This window comes from Falco punctatus (genome assembly GCF_963210335.1).
Source record: "Falco punctatus genome assembly, chromosome: 4".
Taxonomy (NCBI): Eukaryota; Metazoa; Chordata; class Aves; order Falconiformes; family Falconidae; genus Falco; species Falco punctatus.
Window position 1 is genome coordinate 50,734,060 of NC_137583.1, and position 23,861 is coordinate 50,757,920.

Below are 23,861 nucleotides of genomic sequence, written 5' to 3' on the forward strand. Positions count from 1 at the left end.
ACTAATTTACCCAGGACATCCTTTGACTGCTTGTCTGTGATTGCTTGGGATGTGTGTTGAACTAACTGCTCAGTAGTTTCTTGGAGATCCATGTGAACACATTTAAATACTGACAAGATGTTGGATTCCACACCCCTGACACCCCCACCCCACCCCCATCCCACCCCCAGTTACCTTAAGTTGCCCAGTGTGCCATGATTTGTTATTAAAAAAAATAATCAGTGGTTCGGTGAACTCATTAGCCAATTAAATACTCTTGGATGTAAGTTACCCTCTTACAGATTATAAAAATTGTTACTTAAACAGTGTCTCTTCAGCATCTTCCTTCATTACTGATGGAAAATAAAGTGTTTCATTAGCACTATGAAATATTAATATTATCCATTGTTGTTTCAAATACAGATCAGAAATATTTATTGACTTCGTGGTTTTCATTATGTGGAACATGTGTTTACACAGAGAAACCTGGGGCAGGAGCCCAGTGACTGCAGTTCTTTGGATTCTCTGCTGTCGGGGCATCCTGCTCTGGGGTCAGAATTTCCAAAAATGCTGAGAAATTGGATAGGGTTCAGGGAAGAGCCATGAGTGAGTTACAGATTGCCAGCGATCCCTGGCACGGGAGCCTTGCAGCGGGGTGGTTGGATGTGCCATTGCTGATCCTTGGAGTCCTGCATGCAGTTGCAGGCGCCTGTCCTTGGGTCCTGGGCTCCCAGGCAGGAAGGCTGCCAGTGCCCTTTCACGAAGCACGGTGGGTGCGCAGGCTGAACGCCAGCTCCGTCGCCACACTGCACCTGTGGCTGGCCCATGGCGGCGCCTTGCCGAGCTGCTGTGGGGGCAGGCTGCAGAGTTTGGTCAGCATTGCCAGTTCCGAGTGGCACTTGGCGGTGAAACTAGATCCAGTGGCTGGAAATTGAAGCTGAGCAAACACATATTAGAAATGAGACATTTTTAATAGCAAGGGTAATTAATCTACTAGTTAATTGCATCTTAGAATAGCTTATCAGGGTGGATGTAGATTTCTCATCTCTGGCTTCTTAAAAAATCACCAGAAGACCTGCCCTAGCCCAGGCCAGACTCCATCCTGCGTGGTGCTTAGCCCATGTCCCGAAGAGATCAGACTGCTTAATTACAGATCTATGATGTGCAGTCTTGTCACTCATGCACGCTGGTCTGCCACTGGCCTCTGCCACTGCTGGGATCGTGTTCAGCCCTAGGGCAATGGAACAGTTTCATGTTTCCCTGCACAGTGCTGCTCCCCTCACTGGTACTGCACAGATGCCTCTGTCTCCCCCTTCACTCCCCTCACTTTGTGACTACTGCTTTGTACCGGTGCCGTCAGCGTCCTCGCTCTGAAGTCGCTGCCTGTGCTGGTTTCTGAAAAAGACGTTCTGAAGTAAATGGTGACGCTACTTTACATTTTTATTTCAATATTTGGTCTTTTTCAGTTTCTCTCATGAGCTTTGGCTTTAAGACGTCATCCATTTGGAAGCCTTGAGCACGTTTCACCCTGTGGGGCTGGGTGGTGCTGGTTCGTTGCCAAAGGACCTCGGGGCTGGATGAAGCACACAAAGGCAAACTCCCTTCCCTCAGCAGGCTGCCAGCACACAAGGGCCTTGTGGGGCTGCCCCATGACACTTGGAGTCATCCCTCCTGAGGAGGCACCCCAAGGATCTCTGACTCGTAGCTATAGGAGCCCCAGTGTGTGCCCAAGCTGCAGCCCCCTGCAGCGATGCAGCCTCTCTTTGAGCAGGCCCATGCAGAGCTCCACAGGACTTGCGCCAGCAGCTGCTTTGGCCCTACGGCAGCTCTGCCAGTGCTGAGCGGAGTGCTTCTGGTACCTCACCGTTAGGAGCACGATTCCAACGCTGCCTGCACTTCTGTTTCCATCCAGACGCTCTGCAGCAGGTGCTGATGCTCCTAAGGGACCATGCTCTGCCGGTGAGACCCAGGGGGCACACCCCCTTTGTACACAGGTGCTCCCTGGGGCCTGCTAGCCCCTGCTCCATTCCTCCAGCTCATCACCAGATGTCAGTAATGCTGCTCACATCCCTGCCATCCCACACACCTCCAGCTTCTAGCTGCAAGGCTGTCCCTCAGGCTTCTGGGCCACAGGGGCTTGGGCCAAACGCAGGCACATGTTTGATAGTAGCCCATGACTTCTTAAATTCAGTGCCATGCCCAGCCAGCTTTACTTCAATTGCTGGAAAATACTACAGCAAGCAACTAAACAATCTGTAAGTGCCTGGACACATGCAAAGTTGGTCAGACCAGTCCTACTTCCTTCCATACCGAGACAGAAGGAGCAGATGTATGTGTCATAAGTGTCTTAATTTCATACTGTTTCACATAAAAGTCTGAGAATGAAGTTAAGAAAAGACAATATGGAGTGAACTACTATTATGTGGGAGCATAACTGTCAGAAAACCCTGTTCAGAGTCAGTTAGCAGCAGCCAAACTGCAGGGATACACAGAGGGTGTTGCCTGGAGGTCTGTCCTGCAGTTGGCACTCTTCTACAGTTGTTAGACTTGCATGAAAGAATAGACATTAGGCTTATTTAATCTGCAGAAGACACTGTGCTGGTTGGGGTTGCGGCCCCAGCCGCAGCAAAGGCAAGCAGGGTGAACACCGAGTTCTCCCCCAGCACCAGGGCAGTCCAGCAGCAAAAGCCTTACACGGCCTGACTGGCCAGAGGTGGTGCATGCTGAGGTGTGCAGGAGCAAACGTGCTACACATGGCCTTGAGCAGCCACATGCTGCACAGAACAGGCACAGCTGTCACGGCACACACAGACCAGAGGCCAGTCTGTAAAGAAGTGCCACCGCTGGTCTTCTCTTCCAGAGGTGTGGTGACGACAGTGAGTGGGTGGGCTGCGGTGGAGGCAGAGGACATCAAGAATGGTAAGAAGGCAAGGAAATGACCAACAAAAAACACCTCAAGGTCTTGGAGCTGTCTATTCCGAAGAGAAAACTGAGTGGTAGATTTAGATTAGCTATTAGGAAGAAATCCTTCCCTGTGAGGGCAGCAATGCGCTGGCACAGGCTGCCCAGAGCAGCTGTGGGTGCCCCAGCCCTGGCAGTGCCCAAGGCCAGGCTGGACGGGGCTGGGAGCCACCGGGGCTGGGGGAAGGGGGCCCTGCGCGTGGCAGGGGTGGGACTGGGGGGTTGTTAAGGTCCCTTCCAACCCAAACCGTTCTGGGATTCTATGAATCTATGAAAATATAACAATATCTGAACATGGAAAAATTACCTGAGCATCTGTCCTGTGAGGAAAGGCTGAGAGAACAGCCTGAAGAAACGAAGGCTTGGGGGATCCCATCTGTGTGGATAAATACCTGAAGAGAGGGCGCAACAAAGGTGGAGCCAGGCTGTTTTCAGTGGAGCCCAGCAACAGGACCAGAGGTAATGGGTGTGAACTGACACACAGAAGGCTCTGCCTGAATGTCCAGAAACACTTCACTGTGAGGGAGACTGAGCACTGGCACAGGTTGCCCAGAGACTTTGTTGAATCTCCCTCCATGTGGACTTGCAACTGGCTGTAGGCGGCCCTGCTTGAGCAGAGGGTTGGACAAGGTGCCATCCAGAGGTCACTTTGAGCCTCCACCAGTCTGTCTGTGATGCTGTGATGCTGTGATTGAATGAAGAGAGCCCTCTTCTTCATAATGCAGGACTAGCAGGACTGTTCTTACACACTGAGTCCACACTAACAGTGGTGGCGCAGAAATTAGGGCCACCACATCTTGTGATAAGCCAGTACCGTACCCTCAGCTGAAGACAGGCATATCAGCATTATTCATGTACCAGGTGGTATTGTGGGTTGTGTTGTATAATCCATTTTACTCTGAATCCTGCATCCTGCACGCTGAGAACATCACCTTTTCTTATAGGCTTTTTGCTTCCATCAGACAGCCATGAAGCATATGTTCTTATAGTGACCTGCAGATGACGGATGTCATCTGAATGAAGGGATCCAGAGTGCCGCACTCATGTAACTGCTGGGGCAGAGTGGTGCACTTGGAGAAATCTTCTTCTAGGTGAAAAGTGCAAGAGGTATCAGGCCTGGCTCCTGGGAGAGACCGTCTGCTCACAGGCCAGATACACCTACGCTGGCTGAAGGCAATGTGCACAACCCCAGTGCTTAGGCGTGCTCTCCTCTGGCATTGCTCCCTTGCAAAGACTTCTTGGTAACCTCCAAAGGGTGTGTTATGCAGTGATACCTCTTCTCCCTCGCCCCTTCCTTGCAGCCAGAGCCTCACAACATTCCAGGTATGCCATCTGACAAACTGGGTCCCATCTTGTCTGCTGAGGACCCTGCCCTGAGCAGTTGCCTTTTTGTGAAGCTGATGACTTTCTGGTGATGGTTTCCCTCTAGGGATCTCACACTTACCTGGCTTTCTTTCTCTCTTTCTGTCCTTCTCGTTCTCCCTTCTCTCCCCTTTCTCTCTCTTTCTGTCTGATACCAGTTAAGCTTCCTGAACAGTTTCCGGTCAACATGGGGAACAGCCATGCCGCAATTGAGAAGCTAGATGGATTGAACGTGTTGGTGCTCCTAGGAGACCTCATCCAGGTAGAGGAAGAGAGCTTTGCAACCCAAGCATGGGCATTGCTTTGGGAATGTTGCCAAGAAGGTCTTGCTCTGGTGTACAAACACAAGCCAAAAGCAACCAAGAACTTTCAACAGCACCCGGTGCCAGAATGGAAATGAGAAAGTACCACAATACTGCCAGTATAAGCCAGCACTGTGCCTTAGGAGCCCAGTAAATTACCTGAAGTGTTTGGCTAATAGAACTCTCCCAGAGCAGGATCCAAACCCAGGAGTGAAGGGGGTAGCAGCTCTTCTAAACAGAACAATCCTCAAAGAGATGTGTGAAAGGCTCCTACCTTGTTGTCCAGAAGTAAAGAAACGAAAATGAGAGACACTTGCCAGGTGCAGACGTGTCGGTAACAGTGCCATCTTCCAAGCTGAACTCTCATCTGCGCTCTGGGTGGGTTGAAAGGCTCAACCCAGCTTCCAGCTGAAGTGGTGCCTGCGACTGGCCCCATCAGGCTGGTCCCTCTGTGCTTACTCTGTGCGTTGCTGCTCCTCAAGCAGGCTGGAGCAGGGTAAGTGCAACACGTTACCTGGGATGTGTAATCACTTCAATCACTGCCAGCAGCTTACCTGCAGATCCCACAGCCTTGGCCATTTGCCTGCAACCCCAGGCTTGTGGCTCTGTGGCTGCTGAGCAGCCTGTTCCTGCAGGGCTCGGTGGGCCTGACAATGGTGCTGGGGTAGCAGCGACATTTGCTGCTGGGGCCATGTCTACTACCAGGTTTAGGTGGTGAATGAAGCTCCCAGCTCCCAGCATTGTGTCTTTGCCCCTGTCCTAGGGGAACCAGGTAGCAGACAACCACACTGCCCACACATCTGCACCGATTCATCCTGGGTCCTGCCTTACACTGAACCGCTCATGAACTTGCATGGCAAAGGCCAGCATGGGTGGCTTTCTCTGGGCTCAATAAGCTCTGGTCTGCTGAGGATGACTCTGAGCTTGTGCTGAAAGGCAGCCAGGGAGGCAAGGTGGCATGCAAAGGGTCTCAGAAAGCGGTCACAGGCGGTTAAGCTCTGTCGTGTCAGTGCTGTTGCTGATAAGACATAAGACCATTTAAAGTGCTCTGTGCAATAAATCTGTCTGCTCAAGGTGTGGGTGCAGGAGTCAGGAGAGATGCCAGGAAAGGCTGAGCTCCTCCAGGTGCAGATGTGCTCTACTCTGTGACCAGGCCTGGGCTGCAGTGTGCTTTTGCTTGACAGACCTGCTAACTGGGGAGAGTGAGCATGCTTCACATGGTGCTGCCTGCGGATTTTGCCTCTCCTGTGGGGCCTAGGGCTAAAGGCAAGGGGAGATGGTGCAGAGGTGCCTGCCTCAGCTGCTGTCATCCTGGCTGCTGAAAGAGTTGGTTGGGGTCTTAGATGGCTTGTGTGCCCTTAGTGAACCCAACAGCCTTCAGTCACCAGCTCTCAGAAAGTGTTCCTTTGCTAACACCAAGCAGGAGCTGTGCTCCTGTGCTATGTGTGTGCCCATGGGTGACTGGGAGCTGAGCTACTGCAGGTCCTGCCAGGAGGCTTTTGCAGCTGGGAAGAAAGCCTTCACTTGCTGGTCTGGGAAAATGAGTGGTTTTCAGGTCAGGAGGACCCAGCTTGGGGGCTGCTTCTTAGGCACTCCACTGAACCACAGAGGTGGCCTGAGACAAGTCCCTGGCAGCAGCCTTTTCCTGTTCTAACATCTTGTCAGTAGCAAAACTATGCACCTGGGAATGCTCTTTCTACTGTTAATGAGGATCCTGGATTCTTACTGCTCCAGCTATGGCTCTGCCAGGGTTAGTTCTAAAATATGTTCCCCAGGCATGAGAAGGTGTCTCCTCAGCTGCTGCAGACAAGTTTTGCTGCAGGAATCTGAAGACAGAATCACATGGAACAACTTGACAGCAGGGTGAAAGCCTGTGAGACTGTATTTGCAGGGGCCAGCTGGAGCCGCCTGCATGGTCCTTAGAACTAGGTTGCCTGCTGGGGCAAGACCTGCCCAGTAGCTATTACCCACCAGATGAGTGTGCCTCCTGAGCCTGATGACTCGAGTCAGGTTTGTTTCATTTGGACCACTTCATGGGTATGGTACAACAGTAGAGTCTGTGCCTGATGGGAGCCGAGCTTCTGTCAACACAACACAGCCGTAACCAGACCATTCTCTAGACTCCAAACTTTGAGTAAATAATTTTGCAACATTACCCTTGCTTTTTAATATGTTTAGTGGCTATATTGCAGGAATGCCTAGAGGCCATGAGAAGATTTAGTCCTGGTGTGCTAGGTTCTGTGTAGAGATCGTAAGTGGAGCAGGTAGAGGCATAAAGTTAAGGTTGCATAGCAGTTTCCATTAGAAAGACCTGCTTTCATTTGCTATTCAGTTATTAAACTTTAACTGTTGCAGTTGTGGTTTGCCATGCTGTGTGCCTGTCTCAGACTGAACTTTCCCTGTTACAGCTACAGCAAAAATTAATTGGCCTCTATTCAGCCAACAGCCTGTGTACCAGGAATGTTCTAGACTCCCCATCTTGGAGAGGAGCTTCCAGTGCGGGAAGGAGAAGTGGCCTGGATGTTGCTGCTTCTGCACGGTAGCATGAGATCAACTTCCCTTAAACTACCAGCCTCTGAGGATTCCATTTTGCATGCCCCAAGCAAGGACACTTTTAGAGGCTGATAGTTTTCTCCCAGGAAGCCTCTGCCTATGCTGAGCAGTTTGAAGTTACGCCAGATCCTCTGGGCTGACCAGACAGGTCATGTAGCATCTTCAACATGGACACTGTGTCCAAAGTGTCAAATGTTGAGCGGGACACTTTCCAGTCCTGCCTACTGACTCCAGAAATGCAGGCAAACTGACTTTTCCATGCTCACATGCCTGCAACAAGGAACAGAGAAGCAGAGGAGGAAGAAGCTTCAGCAGTTCTAATGCAGAAAACAGACAAGAAGAAGGGTGGGAAGCAAAGGCAGACCAAGGAAGGAGGGCCAACTCAGGCAGTGACATAATGGAGGAGATGGGACAGGTTGGTCTGTAATTGCTTAGAGGTGCTGCTTGCAGAGGCTGGACTTGAATTCAGTACTCAGGGCCCAGCCTGGTGAGACTCAGGACCAAGTGCTGAGGCTGATAAACATGGAGCTATGACCCAGCAATCCCAAAACAGGAGGGAGAAAGCAGGTCTTCTCCTGAAAGTTCTTTTTTAACTCAATGTCTGATAATGTGTCCAGCAAGGCCCTGAGAGGTCTCTGTGGACAGCTGAGAGTGCAATGAGACCAGGGGCTTTACAAATTGCACATGCAATTAATGTTTCCATGTACCTTGTGCGTTGGACAGGGTATCTTCAAGCACGTGAAGGTGACATAACCAGCTACTTGTGAGTGGGGGATGGAGCCCGATAAAATGGAATAGAGTGGCTCCCCACAGAGAAGGTGTGTGGGGAGGGAGAAACGCCCAGGGAGCGCACTGAACAGCGGAGGTCTGAGCCTCAAGTGGAAGCCATGGAAACTGCGTTTCCACTAGACAGTGAGAAGCTGCGGAAGATAAGATAAAGGATGCAGAAAGTGGGAAAGCCCCTGGAGGTCTAAGAGGTGGTTAGGGTTACCATGTGCAACCTGGGCCCTCACGCTTCCAATTTAGCTCACGCTGAGAGGATGGAGGGTGTGGGAGCTTTCAATCTGCATCTTGTTCAATTTACATACTAGAGTACAATATTTGCTTTATTTAACTTGAAACCCTCCCCCCCTGTGCCCCCCCCCCCCCCAAGTCCTTCAACCTTTTCTTCTCTGGGTCTTTGCTTTACAATTTGGCAAATTAATTTCTACCTTTACTGCAAAGTCTCATGGGACACAGTAAACTGGAGTGGAGTAAGTTGTCAGGGCCCTGAGTACATTCGCCTGCTGTTGGGGGTTTGGCTGTCCGGGGTCAGGGACAGCTTGGATGCAGCAGCTGTCTGTCCTTGGGGAACCTCAGCGGGAGCCTGCCCCACTTTGGCTGAGGAGCTGCTTTTAAGGTCAGGCTCTCACCTGACTTGACTGACCTGACCAGTCTCTGCCTGGCCTAATCTGGGGCTCGTACCTCCGTGATGCTGACAGCGGTCCTGACCCACTGATCTGAGTTTCTGGCTTGGCCTTGGGCCTGCCTCACCACTTGGAGACTGGAACTTGCTGGGTGATCACTGGACAACTGGTGACCCTGGTTACTGTCACCAGATCTGCTCTGCTCACCTTCCTTGAGTCCTGTGGCACTGCAGCCTTGTCAATGAAGCCACTGTCCTGCCCGCCTTGCTGCAAACTTCTGCTTCCCAGATTCCCTTCCCTGTCGGAGCAGCCTGCCCTGGCTGTTCCTGGTGCTGAACTGAGATTCAGTGTTTGAAGAGAGACAGGGGCTGCAGGTAATCCCAGTGTATGATTAAGTCAGCAGGACCTCAATGTTGGAGACCTATGTAGGGACTTGCAAGCTGCAAGCTATTGATTTGCAGAGGTGAGTATGGGAGTTTGTGTAATTGGCTTCAGGAAGGCCCTGCTGCTTTGGGCGCAGGCAGTCATCCTTCCTTGGGGGAGCTGCCGTTCATTCCCCAGCCTGCTCAGTTTCAGCAAGATCACTGAAGAAAGCAGTTTCCCCAAAACACCTTGCTAACTTACATGAGGGTGTGCAGCGTGGGTTGAAGGTTACATATAAAAGGTTCATTGAACAAGGAATTAAATTTCAGTTGCTCAGGAGTTAGGAAGTTGCATAGCCTTGATTTGGACCCCTTTGAGTACAGGTCTCGAGACCAGCAAACTTACACATGGCTACGCTTTCATTTCCTCCATGGTCTAATGTACTTTGATAGCAGTGGAATGAACCCAAGCTGCATGCATGAAGATGACTCCAACCTGAAGGATCCTTTCCCACAGAGATATTTGGTGGATGAGATAGGAGAGACCGGCCAAGGGCAAACAGGACATGGATGCTGACCTGCAGACCTTGAGTGTGTCACAACTGATTCCTAAGGTGGGATTAATCCAAATGCTTGTCACTGCCAGCTTCCTTCCCAGCCTGAAATCTGGGCCCTCACCCTACACTAGGAGCCAAATGGCCTGTGCCCTGCAAACACACACACCTCTTCCTTGGTGATCCCAGGGCCATCAGCTTGTGAGAGGTGCCCTCATCAGTGGCCAGAGGGATCCCTCTTGCTGAGCCTTACTTTCAGATTCAGTATTTGAGTCTGGATGATTATTTTAACATTGACTTCTCCATACCTCCATTTCCCCAGCTGAGGGCACAGCAGCTCTCGCCACAGAAGGGTATTTTCTTGAAACTGCAAGGATGTGCTATAGAGAATGGTATAAAAACCATGAAAGAAAGAGGAGGCTCTGTGCAGGCCCCTGGTACAGATGTTGTCGTAATGGGACCCTGGGGGTTCAGACTGGGCCTGTTTAGAAGGAAGGCTGGGCACCACACTGCTGGCCTGGTGGACCCATTTGGCCTCACTCACATGCTCCAGAGAGGATTCAAGTGCTCCATAGCTGGACTGTCCCATCCCACACAAAACACATGATTCAAGGCTGCAGCAAAGTGGTGCCACAGACGTCCCTGGGGACAGAGTAGAAGGTGGTGGTGGAGGAATCCATGTACTCACATAGATACAGATGCCACCAGGGAGCCTGGGTAGCTAAGCAGCCAGAGGTACTGCATCCCTGCTCAAAGGGTGAGCGCAGGCAGGAACACGCAGGGGTGCTGAGGAGTACCCCTAGGTGAGAGCTGGCCCATAGCTGCACCACTGAAAACGCAGCTGACGTGAGTTTAGACATGACTTCAGCTCTGGTATTTCTTGGCTTCTGAGTACTTTACATAGTAGTCCTGATACTGGTGCTCTTCTGAGCATTTTTGCCAGATGTTCAGCATATTACAGGCCTGTTGAGAAACTCCTTGCAGACAAGGGTACCACCTAAGTGCTGAGCTGGGGGGGATCAATACCCCATTCTAGCGCGGGGGCCCCCCATAGAGGGCCAGGCCGCGCTCCCCAGGACATGCAGCAGAGCACGGCAGAACTGCCGAGCTCTTGCCGCAGCCTGGGAGCTTTCAGCTTGCACTGGTCTCCCTTGCGCTACGGCCCGAGCGCTGCGCAGGGGACCCGACTGCAGCCGGGCCGGGGTATCGCCCGGCCCCCGGCCGGGTGCGCGGCGGAAGGGGCAGAACCCCGCAACTTCGGGCGGCGGCGGCGCGGGCAGCGCGGCAGAGCTCGGCCGCGGGACGCTCCGGTGGCGGAGGAGCCCGGGCAGGCGCTCCCCGGTGCCCGGGCTGCGGCCCCGTTCGGCCGGGGCTCCGCACCGCCCGCCTGGCCCTGTCCCGACGGAGCTGAGCACCGGGAGCCCCCCCTCCCTCCCCGCCGTGCACGAGGGCCGCGGGGGAGCAGCGGTGGGGGGCGGGGGAGCCTCATTCCCCGCTCAACTTCAGCCCCCCCCCCCCTTCCCACACTGGCCCGAGCGCGTCTCCCGGCGGCCATGTGGCCTCTCCCGGCCCCGCGGCGCCCGCGCCCGCCGCTCTCACGGAGACTCCACTTCGGCCCCGCCGCCTGGTCTCCGGGGCACGGACTCCGCGGCCGGGGAGGGGCCAGCCGGACCCAGCCCGACGGCCCACGCCAGCAGCTCTCCGGCACGGCGCGGTAAACCCGGAGCGGCGCGGCCGCGCCCGGCTGCAGGGCCCAGCCGGTTCCCGGTGAGGGCCGGTCCGTCGGGGCGCTCGGGCCCGGCCGGCGCGGGCGTCCCCAGGGCGCTCTTCGCCAGGCTCGGCCACCGGGAGCCGCCAGCAGCGCCGGCCCGGGCCGGCTGCGGGACGTGGCGGAACGGGCCCGGCTCGCCCCGTCCGTTGTCCCGGGCCCGGAGAACGATGTGCCTAACGACACAGCCCCATCCTGTCCCCACAAAAGCGCCCTTGTGCTGGCCCCGTAATTGCTAATCATCAATCACCATTAATAACAGCTGATGAGGCGGGAGGGGGAGGCGCCTTCCCAGGGGCCGGCCGCGCCGGGGGGGAGCGGGGAGCCTTGCCCCGCCGGAGCGGGCGCTGAAGGAGGAACTCGACCGTGATGTGCGGAAGATGGATGAGAGCAGAGGGCGACACCCCCGCCCGCCTCCCCTCCCCTCCCCTCCGCGGCCCGGCCCGGCCCCCCCGCGGCGGGGCGGGCGGGCGGGCGGCTCCGAGCGCGCCTCCACTCCGCCGCGCCGAGCCAGCGAGCGGGCGGGCGGGCGGCAGCTCTCGCCGGGCGCCGGAGCCCACGGGAGGCGGCGGGCGCGGGCCGGAGCCGGGGCCGCGGCGGCGGGGCCCGGCGGCGGCGGCGGCGGCGCGGCGAGTTGGCGGCGGCCCGAGCTCGCCGGAAAGTTGGTGCCGGCTGAGCCGGCGGCGCCCGCTCGCCATGCAGAGACCCAGCGGCCAAGGGACCGCCTTCTCCATCGACTCGCTCATCGGGACGCCGCCGCCGCGCTCCGGGCACCTGCTCTACACCGGGTACCCCATGTTCATGCCCTACCGGCCGCTGGTGCTGCCGCAGGCGCTGTCCCATGCGCCCCTGCAGTCGGGGCTGCCGCCGCTGGCGCCGCTGGCCTCCTTCGCCGGCCGCCTCACCAACACCTTCTGCGCCAGCCTGGGCCAGGCCGTGCCCTCCATGGTGGCGCTCACCACGGCCCTGCCCAGCTTCTCCGAGCCCCCCGACGGCTTCTACTCGCCGCAGGAGCTGCCCCCGCCGCGCGCCAACCCCGACGCCGGCTGCCGGAGGGGCGCCGAGGGCCTGGAGGCGGAGGAGCTGCCCCCGGGGCGCGATAAGGGGCCGCCCGAGCCACCGCTGCACTTCCCGGACCCCTTCCCCGGCCTAGCAGGTAAGAGCGGCTCGGGCCAGCCCCGCCCGGCGGAGAGCGACTTGTCTGCGGCGAGCACCGGCCCGCCTCGCCCGGGACTCCCGCAGCCTCGAGGGGCCCCGCGGCGGGCAGCGCCGCCAGCCCGGCCCCCGCCCGGACTCTCCCCGCCGCCCCTGCGGCGGCGGCGGGCGGGCAGGCAGCACCGCGGGCCCCCCCCGAGCTCGCCAGGACAGCGGCCGCGGAGCCGGGGCCGCTGGGACCGAGGCGTGGCGGGCGGGACGGCGGGGCCGCGATGGGCCGTGGCGGCGGCACCTGCCCGCTGCTGTGCTCCCGCTCGGTCCCGTCGGGCCGAGTCGGGAGGCCCATCACCGGCTCCCCCCCGTTCCGCGCCGGCTCCGCTCCGCTCGCAACTTTCACGGGCGGGAGACAAACTGCGCTCGGCCTGCCCGGTCCGCGGGGCGGGAGAGCCGCGAGAGCCGCCGTCCGGGCCGGCCGCCCCGACGGGGCAAGGACCACCCGGCGGGACCGGCGGGGCTCGGAGCCGAAGCCGGCCAGGCGGCGCGGAGCTCTCCGAGGTCCTGGCACCCGGCCCGGGCAGCGAGGCGCCGCACCGGCGCAGCCGTCCCCGCCCCGCCCGCTCCAGGCTCCGGCCCCGGTCCCGTTCGGTGCAGGCGCGATGAGGCGCGGGGCTGCTCCTTGTCCCCGTCACGATGCCGCGGAGCGCGGGGCTAGGGGCTGCCTCGCTCACCCGCAGCCCGCCCCGTGCCCCCCCGGCGCCGTTGTGCTGCGGCTTACCGGCGCCCCGAGCCCGCGCTGCGGGGGCAGGTCCCGTACCAAGGCGGCCGCCCCCCTCCCCGCTCCCCTTCGCCTCCGTCCGCGGCCGCGGCACCGACTCTGCCCGACGGCGCGGGCGGGTGGCGGCTCCGCTGCCAGGCTGCCCCCAGGTGCTGGCCGGGACCGGTGCCGCTGCCGCGGTGGGGCCGCGGGGTCCTCTCCTTCGTGAGCTGCGGCTGCTCCCCCGAGTGTGCAGGCATCAACCTGGGTGACTTGTTGCTCTGTATTTCTCAGCCAGCTCCAGCTCTTGCTCTCTTGCACCTCGGCTCCTGAGGCAGGGGGCTTGGGGTGTCCCTTCTGTGCCAGGACCGAGACAAACCAGGCGCTGGCTTTCTCTGACGTGGCCTGTCCTGACAGCTGCCTCCCCTGGTCACCCCTGAGATCCACCTTTGTCTCACAGGCTTTCTGGCGTGGATGCGTGCTGAGAAATCTCTGCTGCTCCTTGCAGTGCACGGCTGTTTGTTCTCCATCCTTCCTTTAGTCTTTCTTGGGTGAGCCCGGGTCTTTTCCTTGCCCTGCCTTGTTCTTCCCTCAGAGGACTGTTTCCCTCACTCAGGTACCCCTTGAACCTCATCCCTCAGCAGGACAGCTGGGGCATTTTGCCTCCCCATTGCCTTCGTGGGTTACTGGGGCTTTGGTGTTCCTTTGGTGCTCCCAGGTGCTCCTCTGTGCTGAGTCAAAAGCCCGGTGCGATCACACTTCTGTTGTGAGTCTCCCCAGGGACTGAATTGCCCCAGCCAAAACCAGCTGTCCACATGACCACATCTTGCCACACTATGGGGAAATGAACTGCACTGTGCTTCATCTCCCTCCATGGCTCCTCTATAGCTAAGCCCAACCTGGTCTCCCCTCCTGAGGGATTCAGATCAACTCTCCCACACAGTGTCCATTTCTGATATCGAGAAGTCACATCTCTAGGACTTGCCCTGTTGTGACTAGCTCATATGATGGAAGAAAATATGTCTTGTTACAGCTGTTCGTTCACTGCTGCCTATTAGCCATCTCTTAGCACTGTGCTTGCTCTGGAGCCATGAAGGATGCTTGTCCTTCTGCACAAGCATGTACCTGTGTGGATCTGATTCTGTGGGCTGCTCTACCCAGGTCCAAGAGGATTTGTCAGGCCAGATGTGCCCACCTTCTCCTTTACCTCCTGTTTCTCCTGACTGTGCCAGCCAAGGCCCTTGGAGATGGATACTAGAGCTTGTTTTACCGATGATCTCAGGTGAAAGCTGGGATGGTTACTGTGGGCTGTTTCCACAATTAAGGAAGAGAAAGATGATTTGTGTCAAAAGGAGGCATCAAAAATTATCTATAATGCAGTTTGTGCTAGCATCCTATCTGTGGCCTTGGCCAAAACCAATTGTCCAGGGAAGAGTAAGAGAGCACAACCTATGCAGTATTTTCTAAAATGACACTTCCCTAGCATCCAACCACCTGCACTTCAGGGGCTCCTGAGCCAGGTGTTGTTTCTGTATATTTCATATCCTTTGACCAATTCCTCTCCTGTGACCTTACCTAAGTCTCCTCTGGAGTCCATCAGAAAGGAGATAAACCTGGCATCAGCCACATCCTGGGGCAAGGTGTACCACAGGTCTCTTATCTGTAGAAGAACCAAGTGAAGAAGAAATGCCTCCTTTGGTCTGTTTTGCTGACATCAAGTGAATTATACCCTAAAGTGGATATTTCTGTCCCTGGGCTCCATTAGTATCTCCATCGTGCAGGTGTCTATGGAGACAAGATCAGCTGCCTGCTTGATCAAGCAAAGGAGTCAATGCTCTATTTTAGGGCCTCTTTCTGCATCTACTGTATTTCAAACTTGCTTCCAGCTGTTGTCACACTTCTTCAGACAGGCATGTAGGGAAAGTGGTGGCAAGAAGCAGCAAAGCTTGGAGTCTGGTTTGTTGCTACAGCTGCAACAAAGAGTATGAACCCCCAGGATAAAGGCACTCAACACCCCCGGCTCTCATACCTCTCCTGACAGCATGTTTGTTCCTGAGCTGTAGAGGTCTCCACGGAGATCCAGGCAGTGGCCTGAGACCCTCCCTTGGGTTGATGTAGTAACTGCACACTCAGTCAGGGACAGGGTGAAGTTTCATGTTGTTCCTCATGAACATGATGAAGAGGTCTCATGTGCTTACCAACACAGGGCTTTTTTGGATCACAACACCCATTCTTGACTGGGTTCCCTTGATCCTGCTTGACTAACTTTGTCACCTGTGATGCCCAGCTCTCCTCACCATGCTTACCACTCCCATAATCATAGAAAGGTTTGGGTTAGAAGGGACCTTTAAAGGTCATCTAGTCCAACCCTCTGCCATAAGCAGGGGCATCTTCCACTAGATCAGGTTGCTCAGAGCCTCATCCAGCCTGGCCTTCAATGCTTCCAGGGATGGGGTATCGACCACCTTTCTGGGTAACCTGTGCCAGTGTTTCACCACCCTCATTGTAAAAAATTTCTTCCTTATATCTGGTCTAAATCTGCCCTCTTTCACTTTAAAAACATCACCCCTTGTCCTGTCACTACAGGCCCTGCTAAAAAGTCTCTCTCCATCTTTCTTATAAGCCCCCTTTAAGTACTGAAGGGCCACAATAAGGTCTCCCTGGAGCCTTCTCTTCTCCAGGCTGGACAGCCCCAACTGTCTCAGCATTTCTTCACAGCAGAAGTGCTCCGGCCCTCTGATTGTTTTTGTGGCCTCCTCTGGACCCACTTGACAGGTCCGTGTCCTTCCTAAGATCAATGAACAGCTGGGACTTTGTGAAGAGCAAAGCAATGGGTCGCTCCTATTCTTCATCTACTGCCTTCTTGGTTTTTCAAAGTCACAACGCTTTGCTTCATGGCAGCTTCACTTCCTTTTCAAAGGCCTTGAGAGTCTCAGTCTACCCTCCCACCAAAGGGGTGGGTTCCCTGCCTCCATTACTTCCTCGATGGTGACATACTAGATGACTAACAGGCCAATATACCAATTTTCTTTGTGTATTTTCTAAATACAATTTTCTAAACCTCTGGTTTAGACTCTATCATCATACAGTTCTGAGATCCTTACTGCAAACCCAGCCCTTTTGTAAGACACAAACACAAGATGCATTAGTCTGCTAGAGACTGTTTTAAATATGGGGTCTGGTTAATCAGAGTTATGCAGAAGTGGTGCCTGCTTTACCAAGTGATGTGTTGCAGGTGGTAACTCAGCTGCCTGCCAGTCTCCTGGGGCATGGTCTGGGCACACTGCCCCACCGGCACTGTGGTAGCGTGGCTGCTGGGATGCCATCCTCTGTCACCAGGGAAGGCAGGGTCAGGCAGGACCTACAAGTACTCTTGGTGAAAGCACTGGCATCCTCATAAGAGCTCTCTTACCTTGTCCTCCACTGGACAGAGATGGTACATAGAAATGAAATATCTCCTTTTCTTCAGCAAAGTGCTTGCATGGGACTGTGCATTGGCAGCCAAAGTACTCCCTGCTCCCTGCTGCTAATCCTTATCCCCACAAGCACTCCCTGTGCATATGGGAGATTTCTCTCCTTGCCCCCAACCCTCAAGAAGAAAGAGCAGAATAGAGAGGAAGACGTTTCTTTCCCACTGTATGAAGCAGAAGGAGCAGAGAGATTATTCTAGATCTCCGAAGCCACCCACCCACTCTCAGGAAGCCACAGACTTGCTGCAAGACCAGCAAGGGATGTGGGAGCTCCACAGCAACCAGATCCTAGGAATGTCTCCTGGGCTTAGCAGTTTCTTGCAGTAGCTGCTAGTGTGTTTGCAACCCTGCACCTTCAGGAATCTGAGGGCTGTTCTGCCTTACCCACTGAGGTGAGGTGTCCGGAGACCCAGTGGCCCAGGATGCATGTGCCTGGACACTGCTTAGAAGCTTGGAGATCTAGTGCTTCTCCTTCTGCGTGTAGGATTATATTGAGAGTGGCAGTGCTTCAGGACCACTTCCTTCCAGCAGTGATTCCTGCTGTTGGCTCAGACCTGGAGAATTTTCTGGTCTTTTCTAGTCTCAGCATGGCAGAAAAGCTGCTTCATCTGCTTGTGCATAGCTGTGGGTCCTCTCCCTCCATGACACCTGGCTATGGCTGGGAGCATCTTCTTGCTCGATCTCCTGTGAGGCCTTTGAGCCCTTCTACCAAAGATGTGGCTGGCTTCCAGGCCTCTTTCCTTCCCACTGTCTCCCACCACCTCCTCCCTTGCTCCATGGCTGTTTAATCATTCAGGCAGCACTCTGGGACACAAGAAGCTCACAAGGAGATTCATACCCCTATACCCTGTCAACATCCGTGCAGGCAATGTAACAGGGGTGTCTGCTGTGGTTGGCCTGGGATAAGGTCCTATCTGTAGAGTGATGTTGACAGTCTCTAGCCTGCCCCTCCGCACAGACTGCTGTGGGGAGCTAAGCCTCTGGCATCAGCTGCCTAAGCACCCTGCTCCCTAGGTGAGCAACTCTGCTGCTGTGCATCCTGGGGTTAGGGAGGAAGATCTGGCAGCAGGACACCTCATGTTCATAGAGCCCTGCAGAGAGATTTGCTGGGCTGAAACTGGCTCTGGGTGCTGTTTCCAGGCCCTTCAGCTCTTCCTGGCTGGCTTCTTTCTGGGTGAACAGCATCCATTGTCTGATGATGCAGTAGGATGGGACAGAGGGAGGGCTGAGCTGTGGGGCAAGGTGCAGACTCCCCTGGATGCGGAGGGCTGGACAAGCCCTGGAAGGGTTGTGGTGTGCTGTGCTGGAATGAGGCAATGATGCTGCCGTGGCTGGGTTGTGGGATGGCAATGGTGGCAGCTGCTGTGGTGGCTCATGACCCATGGTGCCTACAGCTGTGCCAGGTTTGTGAGTGCTGCCCCACAGAGCCGACTGGGTTGCAGGCAGTGTGGAGTGGACTGCACAGGGGTCTGGGCCAGGCCTGCAGTGGGGCCGGGTCTGCAGCTGGTGCCAGGGAAGCTGCTTCTCCCACGGGAGGCAGCACGGGTGGCCCCGGGGCTGTGGGGATGTGGCAGCGGTGGGACTGCAGCTTCCTGCCAAGTGCCCTGCTGCTGCAGAGAGGCTGCCGGGGGGAGCGAGGGAGCCCTCCCAAGGCATGGGGTGGTGAGGCTGCGGCTCCGGGGCTCTGCGGGTACAGGGGGTCCTCGGGCAGGGTGGGGGGTGGCAGGTCGCGCCGGCGGCCACTGATGCTGTGTGCCCCGCAGACGGGAAGGCGTACAGCTCGGACGAGGAGAAGCTGGAGGTGAAGTCAGCAGCGACGCCGTGCAGTGAGCGGGAGGAGGAGAGCTCGGCGGGCGACAGCGAGGAGGAGCCCTTCCTGGACGGGGCGGCTGCTGCCGCACTGGGCACCAAGAGCAAGGGCAAGGGCGGCCCTGCAGCCGAGCAGGCCCCGCCAGGCTCTGGGGCCGGCAAGAGCCGCCGACGACGCACGGCCTTCACCAGTGAGCAGCTGCTGGAGCTGGAGAAGGAGTTCCACTGCAAGAAGTACCTGAGCCTGACGGAGCGCTCGCAGATCGCGCACGCCCTGAAGCTGAGCGAGGTGCAGGTGAAGATCTGGTTCCAGAACCGCCGCGCCAAGTGGAAACGCATCAAGGCGGGGAACGTGAGCAACCGCTCAGGCGAGCCTGTCCGCAACCCCAAGATCGTGGTGCCCATCCCGGTGCACGTCAACCGCTTCGCCGTGCGCAGCCAGCACCAGCAGATCGAGCAGGGTGCCCGGCCCTGAGCGCCGTCGGGGCTCTCGGACCCTGGGGCGGGCGGGCCGCCGGCAGCGGAGGGGGCCGGCGCGGCGGGGGCGCGGCCCGGGCACCCTCTCGCACTCCTCTGTACATGTCCCTTATTTATTCCGTGTAAACTCTGTACATACGGCAGCGTGTCCGTCTGTCCGTGCCGCGGGGAACGCGGGCCGCCTGGCCCCCGCGGGTGCCGTCCGGGGCTGGGGCCGGGGGGCCGGGGCGGGGCCGCTCTGCCCGCGGGCGCCCGCCCATGTATAGCTGTGATTTCAATAAATTATTTTCTATGGAGCGAGGCGACGTTCTTTCGCGGCTCTGCCCGCCCAGCCGCGCTGCAGGGACGGGCGGCTGGGGCCAGCAGCGCCCACGGTCCCCGGCCCGGCCCGGCGGGGGGAGGGGCAGGGGCGGTGGCCGGGGGCGGCGGGAGGGGCCGGGGCGGGGCTGTGCCGGGAGCGGCCGTGGCCTTGTAGGCTCGGTCGGACTCGCCCCGGTGCCGGTGCTGAGACACGGCAGCGGGCAGAGAAGGGGAAGGCTTGGGAAGCGCCCAGGAGCACCGCGGGCCGGGCCCGGAGCCGTCCGTCGCTGCCTCCTGCCTCCCCCGAGTCCAGGTCCAGCAGCGCTGCCAGGGGTGGGAGGGACGTGTGCGCTGCCCCCGCAGCCCCGACACGGCTGCGTTCCCTGCCCAGCCCCGGGACAGCCTGTATCCCTGGTGCCCCAGGCCCTGGGGCAGGAGCGACCCCCTCCCCCGAGATCTTCTCGGCACGATGGCAGCTTCCCACCATCCCTGAAGGCCTGCCCAGCCCGTGGGCCTCGGGCTAGGGCCAGGCCTTTGCTGGCCATGAGCTGAGGAGAGGTCCGTGCCCGCAGCCCCCTGGGTCCCCGCCTGACAGAGGCAGGCTGCCTGCCTGCTGTCCCCAGGGCCACCCTGCACCAGCTCAGGCCCACATGCCAGTGACACCTCTGAGGGCCTGTGATGTGATGGCGATGCGATGCCCTCTGGCACTTCAGGGCTGTGCTGCCTGCTGGGAGAGCCCTGCCTCAACACCCTTCCTCCTCACTCAGCCCACAGGAGCGCAGCCCAGTCCACAGGGAACGAACAGAGAAGCCTCCTACAGCTCCAGTGCCTTATTGCCACTGAACCCTTCGGCAGTGGTGGCTGCCAGGGCTGCCTGCCCTGCAGCTGGGCTGAGCAGAAAGTAAGGGTCTTGCCTTTCCTTGGAAACCTCAGCCTATCTATCGCACCAGGACCAGCTGCTGCTTCTCTTACCAAGCTGCCGAGGCTCTGCAGCAGTGAGCAGGACCAGGGTGGACCAGGCACTACTGGCCCTGGCACTGCATCATCTCCTTCTCCCAGCCTGCAGCCGCTGCTATGCCTCACTGCGCTGGTACAGGAGAAGGGTTTCAGACTTCTTGAGCAGGGCTCCCACATCTAGGCCAACCTGAGCAGAATAGTCTGCTCTTGAGAACTATTGCATGAGATGCTGCTTCTGAGGCCAGGGTGTATCTCAGATGACTGAGCTCAACCCCAGAACTTGATGAATATCCAGTTTTGCACAGGGCACAGCTGTATGCACAGTCTTGAGCTGACAGTGCACAGGGCCAAGTGATTCCGTCGCTAACTGGGTGTCCAGCCATGACAGCCTCTGTTGCTGGTTTGATGAACATCAGCCAGCCCACCCCATGGGGCGAGGGAGCTTGTGCAGCTGTGCTGTACTGGCAACACCCATTGCAATGCCACCAGAGGTTCCTGGGCAGGTAGAAAGTGTTCTTCAATGGTGTGGGACATGGTGCTGTTGGGATGCCAGTTACTCCAAGGTTTGATGTGGATTTTGGGTCACACAGGGTCCAGTTAGCCGTTGTCACCCTTCCCTGGGAGACACGGCTTATAAGGCAATATTCCTGCCAGTCAGCACTGATTTCACCTTTCTGGGTGCCCTCTCTGATGCCACAGCAAGAGCTGGCCTGTCTCCATGCTGCTGGGGGTGGGGGGGGGGAGGTGTGTGCTCACTCCCATGGCCCCTCCCTCTGTGGGAGGTACATTCTGTTAATCTAGAGTGTGGACCCTGCACTCAGCCTTCGCAGCTGAGTCCTCCTGCAGAGCCCTGCAGCCTCGGAGCACTGCTGGGTGGCTCTTCCCACCCCTGGCTGCATGGGGACAGCCACAGCTCAGAGTAGAGCAGCTGTTAGAACAAAGCTGTCCTAGGTGGGGGCTTCTTTCCACAGAGATGTTTGTTGCAGGTCCCAAGACAGTTCTGTGGGATCCTTTCATGACCTGGATTTCTGAGCACTGGCTGGGGCGGCAGAGCACAGCTGGCTCCCTGCAGCCACAACAGGCCAGCTTCTGCCTCCATTCCCTGCACCACCGACCTGGAAAGGAGACAGTGACCTCAGGAAGTGCCTGGCCCTGTGTTGCTCAGGGCATCCCCTGCATGGGCATGGCCTGCTCAGGTAGCAACATCTGCTGGCATTCACTCCAGATCAGAGGAGGTAACCATCCTCTAGCAGCTGACCATGACTGCCCTGGCCGCAGGGGCACTGGCAGGTCCCTTCAAAACACAGGAGCTGCCTGTACCCGAGAGCCACAGCTTAGGTGTTCCCTGCTTCTCCCTCCCTGGGTCTGAGCTGGTCTGAGGCAGAGACTGTTACCTGCACTACCTGGCTGCAGAACGGGATAACATGCCATTTGCAGCAACTGTATTAGCTCCTGCACATACATCTAGGCCAGTGGGGGAAGGAATCGGGGAAGGGGGGGGGGGGTAGGCAGGATAAAGCAATTGTGCAGCTGTAAGTGCTCTGTCACTATAAATGTGTCCACATGAGGGGTCTGTGCCACTGCAACCTAGTACAATAGTACCATACAGCAGTATGAGATTAAGCACAGCACTCTGAAAAATGTCCACAGCCCCAGGGTTGGGGCAGTGACACTGGAAGGAGTTAAATTTTATTTTAGGGTCTAAGAACCCCTTTATTCTCACCTGGTATTTCTAGCTGACGTTGTGGTTTGATGTGTCCTGCCCCAGTGACAGGACATTTATTGTGTTCTTAACTCACCATCTTCCCACTCCCCCCCCCGCCATGCACACCATTGCCAACCTGAACTCTGTGTGAAGCACCCCCACTCTGGCTGTATACTTTGTTGACTGCTTGTAGAGTGGATTGGAGAACTGGAGCTTTCAGCTGCTTAGAAGTTATTTGGGTTTTGCCTTTTTTTGTTGTTGTTGAGTTAGATCAGTCCCAGAGCCAGTACACAATGCAACCCTGCAAACAGTTGTGTTAATATAACTACGAGAGTTGCAGCTCAGTCTGGTGCTGATGGAGGTGACAGACCCACTGCTGTCACCAGTGGTGTTGGAGAGCCACAGAACAGCAGAGTGCATCTCGCGCTGTGCAGAACAGGGCTCCCCTGCCAACCTTGTGTGCTGAGTCTGATGCTTCCTGCACACAGCACAGTGAATGCCGTGAATGGCACTGCCCGCACTGCACAAAGTGTCTACAGCACATCCCCAAACAGAAGAGCTGCTGGGGTGGAAGATGCAGCATGCCCCAGCTATAGCTGCTGCATCATGTAGACTGGGATGGGTGTGAGGAGGAAAGCAACAACGAAAAACTGGGCAGTAAAGACAGAGCCTGGCATGACAGAGCCATGCAGATGGGAAGTGACCTCTGGAGGTTTCTGGTCCAACACTTGCTCAAAGCTGGTCCTGTTAGATCAGAATGCTGAGGAACTTGACCAGCTGACTTCACGTATCTCCAAGGATGGTGATCCCACTTCTTCGGGCCCCTGTTCCAGTACCCGGCCACCTTCCTAGTATTTTTCCCTTGTATCTATTTGGAATATCCCATGTGCCACCTTCTGTCTGTTGTCTTGTGTCCTGGAGTAGGAACTGAAGGAGGAAAGAACTCTTATGTGGATAGCCAAACAATGCACACACAGAATGAAAGGTAGATAGCACTGTAGACATACAGAGGTATGTATATACATAGGCATGCATTTATTTATACATATATTTATATGTATGTGCTTATCCACATATATATATACACACATACATACAACAAGACTAATTTTGCCTTCATGAAGACAGTTTCATCCTTTACAACACAATTCTCTCTACCCAGACCTGCCCACACATTTACCTGCACAATGGTTATTAAAGAGCTGGGAAAGGCGTAGCGATGGCATCCCACAGGGTAGTCATTCACTCAGTGTTTCCTTCTCAGGAAAAGGTTTTCAGTGCAACAAAGCTGGTTCGCAGCATTCTCTAACAGTGGGCTTGTATGAAGATTTGATGGGCCACACCATGGTGCTGGTGCTACTGTTTTTCCATTAGTCAACCTCTCCAGGACTTGCTCAGATGCTTAGCTGATCTGCTAATGGCTCACAGAGCAGTTCCCTGGGAGATTTTTTTCCAAAGCTGGTGTGTAGTGTTGGCTGTAATGGGCCCACTGAGCCCAGCACCAGCAGACTTGAGGCAGAGCAGAGGAATGCTTCACGGTGCTTGTGCTGCCCTGTGGGGATTCCATGCTGCTGGCGGCTGCCTTTAGGGAGCAGCGCACCATGCTCCTGGCCTGGGTCAGAAGTGCGACATGGGTGTCATTGCTGCAGGAATCCTGCAATGCAATGAACCTGTACCCAGGTGGGAAGAAATGAGCTCTGACTGGACCTGGGCAGGAGAGAAACAGCCTCCCCTCCCATTGTGACCTGGGAAGGGTCATGAGCTCCCCCCAACCTCCAGTTCCTCTACAGCAGCATGCGGAGTTCAGGGTGCGGATGCTGTGGGCATTCAGTAGTTGGTCTGGTCATGATGGCCTCAACAGCACAGTGCACACTCATGGTGCGTGCATCTCCAGGATCAAAGGAAAAATCACCCAAGACCTGGAAGAAGTTATCATGGGCATGCTGGAATTGGGGCTTGGGAGGAGAGAGAGACTGTAGCCACACTC

General features: G+C 56.5%; 1 protein-coding gene across 1 annotated transcript; it reads left to right on the plus strand.

Annotated features, from left to right (window-relative positions):
- Positions 1 to 11,611: 11,611 nt before the first annotated feature.
- GBX1 (gastrulation brain homeobox 1) lies at positions 11,612 to 22,842 on the plus strand. Its single transcript, XM_080382725.1, has 2 exons — positions 11,612 to 12,403; positions 18,390 to 22,842. The coding sequence occupies exons 1-2, from the start codon at positions 11,617 to 11,619 to the stop codon at positions 18,908 to 18,910; spliced, it is 1,308 nt and encodes a 435-aa protein (XP_080238851.1). The 5' UTR covers positions 11,612 to 11,616; the 3' UTR covers positions 18,911 to 22,842.
- Positions 22,843 to 23,861: the final 1,019 nt, after the last annotated feature.